The sequence below is a fragment of the Charadrius vociferus genome, unplaced genomic scaffold (genome assembly GCF_000708025.1).
Source record: "Charadrius vociferus isolate BGI_N301 unplaced genomic scaffold, ASM70802v2 scaffold549, whole genome shotgun sequence".
Lineage (NCBI taxonomy): Eukaryota > Metazoa > Chordata > Aves > Charadriiformes > Charadriidae > Charadrius > Charadrius vociferus.
In genome coordinates this window covers 5,742,831-5,757,259 of record NW_009650103.1, presented here as the reverse complement: position 1 = coordinate 5,757,259, position 14,429 = coordinate 5,742,831, and the positions used below count along the sequence as shown (strand labels likewise).

The following is a 14,429-nucleotide window of genomic DNA, read 5'->3' as shown; positions in this document are numbered from 1 at the left end:
AAATGACTATCACCTATAAAGTTCTGGTATTGTCTTATTTTTTTTAAGAGATTGTGATGGCCTCAAATTTCCCCCTTGAATATGAATCTGCTCTGAGAACTAAGTTAGTGTAACTTCACCAAAAGGGTAATTGCAGTATGTCAATAAACACTGGTAGATAATTTTAATAGCCGGGGGTCATCTTTGTGCACGTACGCATGTGGTTTTCCCCTTCTGAGAAGAGACTATGAAGGGAAATGACCCGGCTGAGTGTAAAGACAATGTTTCCAGTGAGAGTCACAATAAATGTTTCAGTTGTAAATTCTACTGGTCTGGAAAACCAATAGATTTTACTGTCTATGATATTTGGGCAGTAGAGTTTTTAATTTCTGATTATTAAGGACGAATGTAGAGCTAAGTTCTTCCGTTTTAAAAAAATCCAAACTATAAGGTTTAATACTCCTGACTAAAGTAAAATTGTTACATTTCATCCAAGCTATATCTCCTGCAATATACATGCAGTTATAAAATACTGCAAATGAGCTATTTGATACTTTTACAACTTTTAACAGTACATGTTATCTTACATTCTGTTTACATTTAGAGGTTATATTTGTAACTGTAAGAAATGAAAATGTAATTCATATTTAAATGAAAACACCAATCTCAGAAACTTTTCTGGTACTTGCCTGGAAGAAAGGACTCTTTAAATGATGGTATTTATTACTTAGTTTCTTGCAGTTCTTAGCAGGCTTTAGATAAACTAGCAACTAGTAACTACAGTTCTGGCCACAGAATGATACAACTACTCCCAATGATGTCCCCTTTAGTGAACATAAATTCATGTTGGACTAGAAAAATCTCTCATTTGTACACACACATACTAGTTACTATGTAATATTTGTAAGTTTTGGAACAGATTATGAGTTGTAAGTTTGCATTGATTTCCTATCTGATACTTACTGTTAAATTTATTTTAAAACAGATTTTAAAAAGTTCTTTGCAGAAGAATATTTGACCAGAACTAGAGGATCATGATGACAACAAGATTCATCTGTTTAATGCTAATAGCTGCTGTGGGAGCTACTGCGAGCAGAACACAGGAACTTGATGGCAATGATGAGGAAACAGAACAAGAATTCATTTATATGAACAGATATAAGCGTTCCAGTGACACACAGGACAAATGCACTTACACCTTTATTGTACCTCAGCAGAGAGTGACAGGTGCCATTTGTGTTAATTCTAAGGAGCCTGAAGTTCTACTTGAAAACAGGGTAAATAAACAAGAATTACAGTTACTTAACAATGAACTTCTTAAACAAAAGAGACAAATAGAAACTCTCCAGCAACTGGTAGAGGTGGACGGTGGAATTGTTAATGAGGTTAAACTGTTAAGAAAAGAGAGCAGAAATATGAATTCTCGTGTCACACAACTCTATATGCAGTTACTACATGAAATTATCCGAAAACGTGACAACGCCTTAGAACTTTCTCAACTTGAGAATAAGATTTTGAACCAAACTGCAGATATGTTGCAACTTGCAAACAAATACAAAGACTTAGAGCACAAGTACCAACATTTGATGTCAATTGCCAACAATCAGTCGTTAATAATTGCCCAACTGGAAGAACACTGTCAAAGAATGCCATCCATAAAGCCACTGCCACAAACTCCACAACCACCAAATAAAGTGTACCAGCCTCCTACTTACAATCGCATTATTAACCAAATATCTACTAACGAGATTCAGAGTGATCAGAACTTAAAGGTTCTGCCACCTACCTTACCAACCATGCCTGCAGTTACTAGTATTCCGACTTCAACAGATAAACCATCTGGTAAGTAATATTATTGATGTGTCTACATTAGTTTATGCTAATATGCAGTGGGCAACATTTTAATTGTCGTATCAGAAATGCAGACAGAATTTATTTATTTAGAAAAATAAATGCAAAACAATTATTTTGAACTAATTGAGATTTCTTAGATCTGATGTTGTCTGTGTATCTCTTGTGCATTTTTAATATACATGTTGTAGTACAAGCACAGAAAGAAAGCAAAGAAATGAATTCTGAATGTCTAAGATTCAGACACACTAGCCCCACGGATTTTTCTTGTGTTACTTTGCCAAGACAAACCCACCATTTATATAAGATGTAAGATTTTTCTACAGTGCCTTTATCTCATACTAATCAACAGTCACTCGTGCCCTAGACAGAACTGCTATACCTCATGGCATCTGAAGGGGTTTGACAATTTGTGTAAACATTTAAAGAATTATTACAAGTTTGTTGATCAAGCATGTGGTAATTTTTGTGCTTGTGTAACTCAAAGTAATATGTATCTGCTCTGTACCTCACGCAGGGCACTTACACTCCAAGACAGGAGGAAAGGGAAGCAAGTGGTGGAATAGTAAGGGATATTATACAGCCCTCATTAGGAGTCCTAAGAATTCTGCCATAAGCAAGATTAGAGGCATCTGAAATCACATTAGAGATCAATTGTTCTACATGATAAAGAAATAACAGGTAAAGAATCCAGTATCACCTATGGTCTCATGTATTTTAAAAACATAGTTCAAACATTATGTGTCCCATACAAGAGAAGCCTGTTCAGTGTGTGGGCACCACGTACTTGCCTCAGTAAAATGATAGGGGACCCACAGACATCTGAAACTAAGACTTGAGACAGACTAAGGCACTGCACTTGGAATACTTTTCAAGGCTATCTGCAACATATTCCAAATGACATCGTCAGACTGTTTAGAATTATCAGATAATGCAACATTTCAAAAAGCGGGGGGGGGGGGAGACTTTTTTCTCCATGGAAATAGCCACAATGAAAGAAACTTGAGCAGGTGTTTCAGTCTAAAGCACAATTTCTAACACACTTTGCTTACAAAGTAGTTATTTCACAATATTGCCAGAGATGAACTCACCAAAGCGTGTACTGTGCACGCAGAACCTCAACCAAAACTATAATGATTCTAATGTTCTATGTTAAAAAAAAAAAAAAAATCAGGAGAAAATCAGGTCTATTACAATTTCACTGGAGCAATACACTACAGGATGACCTCTTTAGTAACTACCTTTTGACTTTGATCTCAAATTAGGTTCAAGCTTAGTACAGTATTTCCCTATCTTTCTGTAAGTGAAATATCTTTCAAGCATTCTTTCAAAACCTTTCCCTTCCCTGTTATACTCTTCTGAACACTCATTAATTAGTCCACATCCTCCTTATGCTTTTAAGTAACCAAACTGGAGCTGAGCCTTCACCACAGCTGAACAGAAAAGTTAATTCATGTGCATAGTACTTTTGTTGATCTATCCTCATATAGCATTTTCCTTTTTTTGCAAAGTAGAACGTTGACTCATGACCAACTTGCAACCCTGTAGAACCCCTAGATGAAGCACCCTGAGGAAGTGCTGCTTCTCCAGCTATTTTCTATGTTGTTCTCCAGAGGTCCCTTTCAAAGTCCACGATTCTAAGATAAGATTTGACATCTGCTACTTCTCCCTTATCTACATAACTTATCAGAAAAAAAAAAAGTTTCACATTTCTTCTGCAAAAATCCATTATAATATTCATTTCTGTTCTTGTTTTCTCGTCTGCAGCGGTTTTATTTGTTCAAGCAAATTTCCGACAACTGAAGTTAAGCTATTTAACTTTTCATTTTCAGGGGATCTTCTTCCCCTCTCCCCACCTTTATTTTTGGGCAAGGAACATTTAATACCTTTTACTCATCCTCCAGAACATTATCCACTGACAAAGCACATCTCAAACAAAATCCCTCCCCACAATTAATGCCATAAGTGATGCTTCAGCCAGGTGTCTGGAATGAATTAGGGAAAGCCCATAAAAACACATCCTCCGCCCCGCAACCAACACCCCACAAAACAAACAAAACCCACCACAACTGCACAGCCACTGGGAAAAAAAAAAAAAAATCTACCTGTATTTTATCCACTCCTTTCTGTACTGTGTCTTGAGTTCTCAACCTTTGCCAAAGCTCCTGGGTGTACTAACCATCTGATCATAGCCAACCTGTGCAATGAAAACTGAAGCAAAATGGAAGCAAAATATTAAATGCCTTCTCAGTTTAATCTGCTGACAGCTCTCCTTCCTCACAACACAGGAGACCAGTGTTCCCCCTTGATCATAGACTTACTGCAGTCTTACTACTCTCAGTAGCCTTATGTCATTTTGTACATTTTGTCCACACTGTTTTGGGGCAGTTTTTTTGTTTGTTTTTGTTGCTGTTGTTTTGTTAAAAACAAACCCCCAAAACAACCAGCATGCCTAATACTTTGAGCTACCATTTACTTTGTCTGAGCTTTTCTTCATGTTTTCAAAGCTACTGGAAAGGTCACGTTTTAGCCAGGTCAGTTTCTTCCCATTTTCCCCAGCCAAGTTCTACAATGTCAAAATCCACTGCAATGTCCTCAGAGACTCTTTAACAAACTTGTAAACTCTTTGCTTGGACTGTCTAAAGCATTTTCTCTGCATGCTCTCTGAATTTGCTGAAGACTGTTACATTTACATTAATTTTCTTTAGTTTGCTTTTCCCTTTCCTAAGAACTGCGGTCTCCATTATTTCATGATCAAGATCACCTACACTGCTTTCCATTTCACATTTTCAATCAGTTCTTCCCTACATACTAGGTTCAGATGTAATATATCCTGCGTTTTTTTGCTTTCCATATTTTAAGTATCTAAGAGAAACCTACCCCTACCAAATTCCAAAAGCTTGCTATGTATTTTTTATCTGCTGTATTCTTCTCCCAACAGAGAGATAGTTGGAAGTTGGTAAGTCCCTGGAAGAGGCAGGCAACAAGTGTCAAAAGCCAAACAACATTTACGTTAATTATGCACATAAACTGCATAGAAAGCGAGACTTAGGTTACTTCACTATTTTAAAACAAATCTGTTATTTCCCTTTCATTTGTATCAATGATTTTAAATTAATTAAAAGCTATGTGGATCCAAGCTTCCAGTTCCCCATGAAGCACTATGTATGATTACTGAGTCTCATCAAATCCATAGAAGACATACATAAGAGCTTGAAATATGACACCTCTTTTCTGCAAAACATCATGCAGTGTGAAAATATCAGTGCAAAGCAGAATTAGATGAATCTCTAATTTATAAGAGCAATTACATGGACCTGGTGGAGCGGGGCCAGAGGAGGCCCCGGAGATGCTGGGAGGGCTGGAGCCCCTCTGCTGGGAGGACAGGCTGGGAGAGTTGGGGGGGTTCAGCCTGGAGAAGAGAAGGCTCTGGGGAGACCTCAGAGCCCCTTCCAGTGCCTAAAGGGGTTCCAGGAGAGCTGGAGAGGGAGTTTTTAATAGGGCCTGTAGTGATAAGACAAGGGTCAATGGTTTTGAACTAAAAGAGGGGAGATTCAGACTAGGTATAAGGAAGAAATGTTTTATGCTGAAGTTGGTGAGACACTGGCCCAGGTTGCCCAGAGAGGTGGGACATGCCCCATCCCTGGAAACATTCCAGGTCAGGTTGGACGGGGCTCTCAGCAACCTGCTCTAGAAGATGTCCCTGCTCATGGCAGGGGGGGTGGGCTATACAGCCTTTAAAGGTCCCTTCCCACCCAAACCACTCTCTGATAATCCTAGCCTGCTCCCTCCCGCCTTTCTTTTTTAATTACATATTAAAAAAAAGACAAAATATTTTTTTAGTACAACTTCATTGTTCAAGTTAAGGTCAAGAAATAAATGATTAGAGAAATTCTGTAAGAATCCAAACAGAATTAATGAAAGTGGAAGACAGAAATTCAGGAGATGCAAGACAAAAAGACAGGGTTGGGAAGAGTAATCACGTGGTTTGGGTTAGCAAAATTACAATTTTAAAAACTTAGTTCACGTTCTTCAACTTGGCACAGATGCGTGCAAGCCCAAAGCAATACAACACATCTCACACAATCAGTTATCAAAACCTATTCTGGTCTTTATGTAACATAAATGTGTGGTCTCTTCCACTATACAGCTGTGTCTCCATCCTAGACATCCAGTCCTACAAGAGTAGTTTTATAGTTGAATGTGTTTGTGCCAGTGAACAGGCACTGTTCAGATTATAATGGTACTGCTCCTCAAAGGTCTGCTTCACTCCCTAGAGGTGATTTTTATCAAAACTACCTACCTGAAAGTCAGGATGCTCTCACTTTTTCAAGGAAATATAAGATGACCTTCGCTTGTAAAGCATGCTAATACTTCAGAAGGAAGATTTACATTTATTATAAAAACACTAATTACCAGAATGGCCCTAGTAAAAGAACTTTCCTTTTCTCCTAAGAGCAGCATATATGGTACAGGGGAAGTTTACACAATTGCTGCCCAATTTTTTGGGGGGAGGGGGGAAGGGGGCAATATCTGTTATTGCTGGCCAATCAATAATATGACTGGCACAGTCGCATTTACCTCAGTCAAAATCCAGGAATCTGAATTGGAGAGCATAAGAACTGCCACAGGAATTAATTTAACCAACTTACAGAGAGTTCTATACACATCACTCGTCATAAAATAAAGTGCTCATCTTTTTTCTACATAAGTATTTTTGAAACAACCTACTTCACAAGTTACTTATGATTTAAAATCTTCAGAGCAGTGAGCCTTCCTGTAATGACATTATTCAGTACTAAGACACTAGACCCCTATGCCTACACTCAGAGGAAGGGACTTGAGAACAAAACATTATTATGACTGTGATCTAAAACAAGACAGTTATTTAGAAGTATTTCTCTGTCATGTTTGAATTGTCTTTCCCTACGTGCTACTATAGATTTACTGTGTAGTGTGATGTGTGTACTTAGTGTACAACTGAGTAGGGATGTAGCGCTATGATACACCAAACTCCAACTTTGCACGTGTTAATGCTCAACAAATACAAGCTTTAATATGCCAATGCAAAAAGCAGATGTGGTTTGTCTACAATGGGTTTTAGTTTATAACATCAAAAAGTTTAGCCCACAGGGTTAATAATTCAAATAGGTCTGAAACAGCAATTTATTAGAGCATAGAATTCTACATGTAACAGGACAAACACTATTATGTGAAGCACTGCTACATTTTCTGTATGAAACAGAGTGAGCAGCTTATCAAAATAGTCTCCTATGTATAAATTTCCTAGTGCAACATTGGAAGACGACAGTACTGAAGACAAGTGAAAGCTGAACTAGAAAACTGAATGAATTTGATTCATTGTCCTTACCCAACAAATCAACAAATCTTTTTCTGGGAACAAAGCATTTAGTAGCTAGTTATACCAATTATGAAATGTATGTTTTCTTGTGCAATTGCTATAGAAGATACTATTCCTATAAAAACATGCACACAAACCAATTTATTATACTCTACCACATAAAACTTGCAAGTTAATATTTTAATCCCATGCTCATTACACAAAAATAAAGTTAAATAGTTAAATAATAAACAGCAAACAGCAATGCTAAGGTTAATGCAATATTAACATACAGTGTATGCTAATTTTATATGGTCACACACTTTTTCAAAAAAGGCATTACTAGTATACAAAAATAAAAATACATAATAACATAAGACAGACAATATATTCATACTCATAATTGTGGCTTAATGAGGCAGATGGTTTAAACTGATATACCCTTTAGGTGCAGCAATGCAGATTTTGTACCAGCAAGTAAAATCTTTTGATAGGAGCAGTGGACAAAATTCAAGTAAGAAATGCTGAAACGTAATCTGAAAAACACGTTGTTTAAACAGCGCACAGAAATATTAGACCAGTAGATATATATGCAGGGGCAAGCCAAACATATATATGATTCTAAACAACTATTACCACTTATACAAAAAAACCCCCAAACAACCAACCAAACAAAACATCAACAACAACAACAACAAAAACACCAAAAGAAGAATACAAGAACTAGAAAGTTGGGGTTTTAGCAAGATTTGATATAATAGCCTATCAGAAACTTGGGAAACACAAAGGACACAAAACAGCAGAATATTATAATACCAATGCACAAACTAAAAGTGATAACTGGAAAGGTAAAATGTTTTCAAGCACCAGAGACTACTTGAATATACCATATTGGAAATTCAGAACTATCCGACCATCCATACAAAAACAAAAAACAAAAAACAAAAGACCTTGAGAGGACCAGGAAATTTTGTCATGGTTAAGCAACTTGGTAAAAGCAGTATTGTTAAGAAAGACAACATCATTCAAAGCACCTAAAGTCATGTCCAAATGAGGAAATGAGAAAAGAACATACTCTGTCAGGTTAAATATAAAGACACATTAAAATCGTAAGAATGACTTGCAAAAGGAAAAAAAGACATAATAAATCTGATTTCTAACACATCAGGAACAGGAAGCCTGACTAAAAGTTATGTGAAAAGGTGAAGAGATATACTCAGAAATCAAGGCAACAGTAGAAAAATCTAAATTAATTTTGACATGACTATTCAATGAGGGGACAGTTGGAGGTTCCTGTGTTGACTAGGGTAGTGGCAAGGAGGATACTCTGCAGGATTTATCTCAAACTGAAATGTTGGTAGAAGAGGTTATAAAGCCAATGAAAGAAGTGAATACTATCAAACTACAAAGAGTAAAGCACATCCCCCAAGAGTTCTAAAGGAAACTGAATATAAAACAATTAAGTACTGTGTAATCTCTCAACAAAAATTGCCTTAGTATGCAAGGAATGAAAGGTGGCAAATGCAACAAGAAAAAAAAAACCTTCAAACCCCAAATTCCATTAACTGGTAGAAAACATGCTAACAACAGCAGAACAAGCAGCAAACAAATCTGAATCATGTATCATTATCCAATCTCCTTGAGTAAGAATCAACTTGATTTTTGTAATGCCAATTTTGTATCACTTTTAGAGATATCTGAAGGGCTCAGTGCCCATGCAGATGGAATCCTGGTTGACACACAGTCCATATTTATTTCCAGAAAGCACTGAACCAGGTTTTTTAGTAAAGTTGTTTAAATTAAGCTGCTGCAAAGTACAAAGAAAGAGCCTGACATAAATAAAACACAAAAATCCTTTAATATTTAAGTATTTTTTTCATTAGGCAGAGTTAATCACAGTGTCTTACAGAGATCTGTGTGGGGGCCAGTTGTCTTGCCTTTGATTTCTGATGCCAGATGACAAAGCTTAGACTATACACCTTAGTAACTTTCCAAAATTTTGACTATCTGACAAAAAACCACCTGCCACGGACAAGTAGTAGCAAACTCTGCTTTGAAGTATTTGTAATAGTTTATTTTCATCTTAAAGCACTTTCAGAGAAAAGAGTCATGCTGTAGAGCACTGTTGCCAGGTTGCCTAGAAAGAAGCTGCAAGATTAGAAAGCTGTAAATACTACATTATATACTGCTATATATTCATTTTTATGAAGACAAGATCAAAGACCTGTGGTTGACTATCTTAGTAGTTTCTTCAATAATGATGACTTTGAACTGACATGTTCTTTTTTGTTTTAAGTGCCACTATGTACACATTGTGACAAAATAAACAAGAGCAATTTGAATTACCAGCATTCATTACATTTCCACCTCTCTACATCTAAATTGCCAGAAATCTGAACGGTTAGCCACAACAAAAATGGAGAAGGGGCTTAGAAGCAGCACTCTAGCTACAGTCTGTGAATATGACTAAGGAAACAAGAACACCACAACATGGCCACAGACCAAAATCTTGGCTTGCCTCCTGGTACAGTGACTTTTTGATTAACTAGTTAAAAAGAGCAAAATAACGCCAACCCCCCAAGACACTGAGGTTGCTTCTATAAACTAATTTATCACTAACTCATTTACTGAGTACAAGGGTAGCTCTACCATTACCAGCATTGGACAGTGAATTATGAAAAAGTGTAGATGAAATGAAATGATTTATAAGATAAATTACTCGATAGCGTCATATGCTTCAGTAAGACTCCTCACAAGATGATCTGACATGCCTTCCTCCTTCTCTGTGTAAGTCAGTCAAGGGTCTCTAATCCTGAGGATTCTTGTTGACATCGCTCTTCTGTTTAGACGACATGAGAACAGCAGCAAAGCAGCTGGGGAAGTCTATCAGCAGATATCAACACAGACTCCTAAATCGTTTAGATCTAAATTTCTCAGATTCATCAAAATTCAATCTATCTTCCTTCCTATTGGAGAAAATTTCTTTAATAATCAGAAATGTAAGATACTTTCAAAAAGAGTAAGCTCTTTATGGACTCTACTAAACTCAAGGAAAAATGCATTCTCTTTCTGAAAACAGGAGAGCATTATCTGTAATTTCTGTAAATGCTAAGTATTTTAAAGCTCTTCTCATTTATCTACAATTTCTCTCACCATATAAGTGGCTACTCCACGTTACAAAACTTACTTTCTATTTTGTGTTATCATTTATTAAGGTGACAACAGTAACACCTACATTCTTAACTTATGTTGCTGGGTCCATTGTTAATGCCTGAGCCAATGGCATTTTTGGAGATGTAAAAAGCCGATTTTCTCCAAGACAGAAACAAAGTCAAACTTACCATTTTGTTTTCTAAATGAAATTTAATATTAATACTTGTCTATGGAGTCATTCATATTTAGTTTCTTTGAAGATATAATCAATGTCGTAAGTGCAGTTGCCTTAAATAAAATAAAAAAAAATAATCTACCTTTATCAGTAATTCATTGTGAAATGTTACAGAAATTAACTTACAAATGAATCTGTTTGAAAACTCTTTGTGGACACTGTACCTTCAGTAAGGGGAAAAACAAAAGCACTAGTCAGCAGAAGCAAATCTACTGTAAAAAGCTACCAATTCAAATACCGCCTTGCATTAAAGATCTCCTCAATTGCATTTTGATGCAGAGTCCTTCTGTTTTGATACAGGGCCCTGGAGAGACTGTCTACAAGCATTAGAAGATGGCCATGATACAAGCTCCATCTACCTTGTAAAACCAGAAAACACGAACCGGCTTATGCAGGTCTGGTGTGATCAACGGCATGACCCTGGTGGCTGGACAGTCATCCAGAGACGGCTGGATGGGTCTGTCAACTTTTTCAGGAACTGGGAGACATACAAGGTTAGGACAAGTGAGCAGTTTAATGTTTTCTACCCTCTAAAAATTATTGATAAAGTTAAATCGAAGGGTGATTTTAGAGTCTGGCCAACAGCTTACTTGAAAAGGAACCTGTGTGTTTACCCTTCCAGAAGGGGAAGTCTCTATAAAATAAGTTACTGTGGTTTTCTACTTAAGAATACACTCAGATTTACCACTCAAACAGACGCACAATATTAACATGCTTCTCCTGCTTCCTTTACAGCAAGGATTTGGTAATATAGATGGAGAATATTGGCTTGGATTAGAAAATATTTATTGGTTAACAAATCAAGGCAACTACAAACTGCTGATAACAATGGAAGACTGGTCAGGTCGAAAAGTATTTGCTGAATATGCTAGCTTCAGACTGGAGCCAGAAAGCGAATACTACAAGTTGAGATTGGGACGCTACAATGGCAATGCAGGAGATTCTTTCACTTGGCACAACGGTAAACAGTTCACCACGCTGGACCGGGATCATGACGTATACACAGGTACAGGGTCCCTTTCAGTTGCCTTGCTCCCCCCCAGCCTTTTTTTTTTTTTTTCCTTCTTTTTTAAAAAGGAAAAATATTTGTGGTGATACACACACACAAAAAAGAAATGACATTTTTAGAGATTTGTCAATTAGTAACTTATGAAGCACAAACTGATGTATCAATGCTTTTATGTACTAACACCGAAACAAAAATTCTTGTTGAAATATTTGTCATTTACATGAAATGAGGGTCTGTAAAATATGCTATAGGGGGTTATTTGAGACAGTAATACAAACAAATTTTCCACCAAGGGAGGGTAACATTAATGAGTCTATCTGTAGAACCTAACTACAGAGCTGGTTCCCGAAGAAACCTAAATTCACCTTGTACCACATGGCATCTACATGTTAAACACACAGTTAAAATAAATTGTTTTGTGCTTAGCTTGCTTGCTATAAGGCTTTTCATTTGCTCCTAAGACTGAACCGGAGCTTTCTTTTGCAGGCAATTGTGCTCATTACCAGAAGGGAGGATGGTGGTACAATGCATGTGCTCATTCAAATCTCAATGGAGTTTGGTATCGTGGAGGACACTACCGCAGTCGGTATCAGGATGGTGTTTACTGGGCTGAATTCCGGGGAGGATCTTATTCACTAAAGAAAGTTGTTATGATGATAAGACCTAATCCCAACACATTCCACTGAAATAATTCCCTTGGTTTGCTTTCTTGTTCCAAAAATCACATAAGGGTATGATGTTATTATCTGGAATTATCTTTACAAAAGTGAGGAATGTAAGATATTGTACATTTATTGCTGAGATGTGAGGGCTTGTATATTGTATTTTCAAGAATCACTCTAGGAAAAAAAAAGCAGAAAAAAAAGAAAAAGGAACTGAAACGGCATAACATTCAGAACACCTCTTGGTACTAAAAGTAATTATATTAAGCCTTTTAGAACTGGCAGTTTAGATGGACTGTAGATAAACTTTCTGGGTTTTATTCCCTGTAAATTAAGTCTGGATGGTAAAAATACTGCCACAACATTTAAATATTTTTGTATGTTATATTATGTATAAATATTCTCAAATACAGGAAATATTACAAACTGTACAGCAAGAGTTTTATTATTATTATTGTTGTTACAAGCAATCATCTGACACAGGAAATCATATCCTTTGAACTGTGTAGCTGGTATATGTACATTAGTGTGAGTATTCTAATTTAATCTTTGTTAACTAACATGAACAAAGTTAGTACTATATAATTTGATTTTGAGAGCAGATACTCAAACAATTATTGTTGTGATAAATCCAGTCTTTCCCCTTCACTTTGAGCATTTAAATAACCTGCTCATATAAATTAGAATTCACATTCCATTCAAATATTTTAGATTAAAAACACTACTGATTTTTCTTACCAAAATGAAGTAACTACCTGCATATGGAAAATGATCCAGATCTACAACAGATAAAATGTGCTGTATAGCCAACACGTTATACTACACAACTGTCACAGTATGTTGTACCTGACTTCACTCATTACCTGCTGCATAGCCCCTGTAATCAGAAACGGCTGGATATAAACTAAAGGGACTATCCGACTTTGCAGGCAAATGATGGATACCAATACATAAGCTATTTAATGTCATTAGCCAGTAGATGAAAATTATATAAAGAAGTTACCTGTAGCCAAGAGAAGTTATATGTACCATATTTCACAATTATAACATATTACTGTCAAATTATTAAATAGATTTACTTATCTATATTTAGAGGTCAGTCACAACTATAAAATAGACTGGGATAATTCTAATACTCTTCTGAGGTAGGTTTCTAGAACAGATTGTTATAACACCCATTTCAAAACAGCAACTAATACGAAAAAAAAAAGAATGCAATAATATAATAAATAAAGAAAATAAAGAATGCAATTATAAGAGGGAGAGTGAAAGCCTCTAGAAGTTCAATATATTTTTCAGTAAGCCTGTAAGGTATTACTGTGCATCTGTGTGCGTGTTCTTGCACACTTTTTCCCTTATTACCTCATCACGTCTTTACTACAGTGTAATGTGCATTAAACTGACGTGTCATGTAGCATGTGTTGTATATAACTGAAAGTAGGGTTTTTAATATATTAGATTACCCCTGCAATATTGTAATCCTTTAATAAAGCAACAAATGTTATTTTGACATGTTCAGATTCCATCCTCTTTTAGTTCAGATTAATCATAGTGAAGAACAGATAATTAATTTTACACTACTCTGGCCTCATGACTGAAATCAGCTCTGATACACCAACTACTATTAACCTGTGTGAAGTGTCTAAATACTGCAACATCAAAAGCACAGCAATTTTCAGCTAAGGAAAATACTAAATTTCCATGCATTTCAAGGAGGAAGAACTTTTTGTAGGTCATACGAAAACCCCAAAATTTTCAAACAGTATTCAAGCTTTATCTTGCACTGGTTTATCTACTGTACTCTAGAAAACAACTAAGTTTTAGGTAAGAAATACTAAATGCATCTACTGGCTCTACAGCCTGGGCACAGTGCTCTAACAATTAGGACTGTAGCATTACGGCAGTAAAATACCTGCTGACATCTACAACTAACCACTAGTTTTGTTAGAAGAAAACACACAGTAGACACATCTACCTTAGAAGAGTCACTTATGAGTTCTTCAATGTGCGTGGTGTGTATGCACATTCAACTTGTTATACGTCTATAACTAAATGATCAAAACTTCCTGAAAATACTTTAGCATAACAATACCCATAGGTCATGTTCATACTCCACACTCTTCTTGCGATCCTTTGGTAACACGGCAGCACAGCACATCCAGGTAGAGCACAACACACAACCCATGGACTAAGATACCG

At 36.3% G+C, this 14,429-nt stretch overlaps 2 protein-coding genes across 4 annotated transcripts in view; one reads left to right on the top strand and one right to left on the bottom strand.

Annotated features, from left to right (window-relative positions):
• Window positions 1–14,429, bottom strand: part of RALGPS1 (Ral GEF with PH domain and SH3 binding motif 1) — a 97,409-nt gene that overhangs the window by 58,665 nt on the left and 24,315 nt on the right. The gene's annotated exons all lie outside the window — the stretch shown is intronic.
• Window positions 965–12,810, top strand: ANGPTL2 (angiopoietin-like 2). Its single transcript, XM_009892295.1, has 4 exons — window positions 965–1,821; window positions 10,860–11,053; window positions 11,295–11,565; window positions 12,055–12,810. The coding sequence occupies exons 1-4, from the start codon at window positions 1,014–1,016 to the stop codon at window positions 12,252–12,254; spliced, it is 1,473 nt and encodes a 490-aa protein (XP_009890597.1). The 5' UTR covers window positions 965–1,013; the 3' UTR covers window positions 12,255–12,810.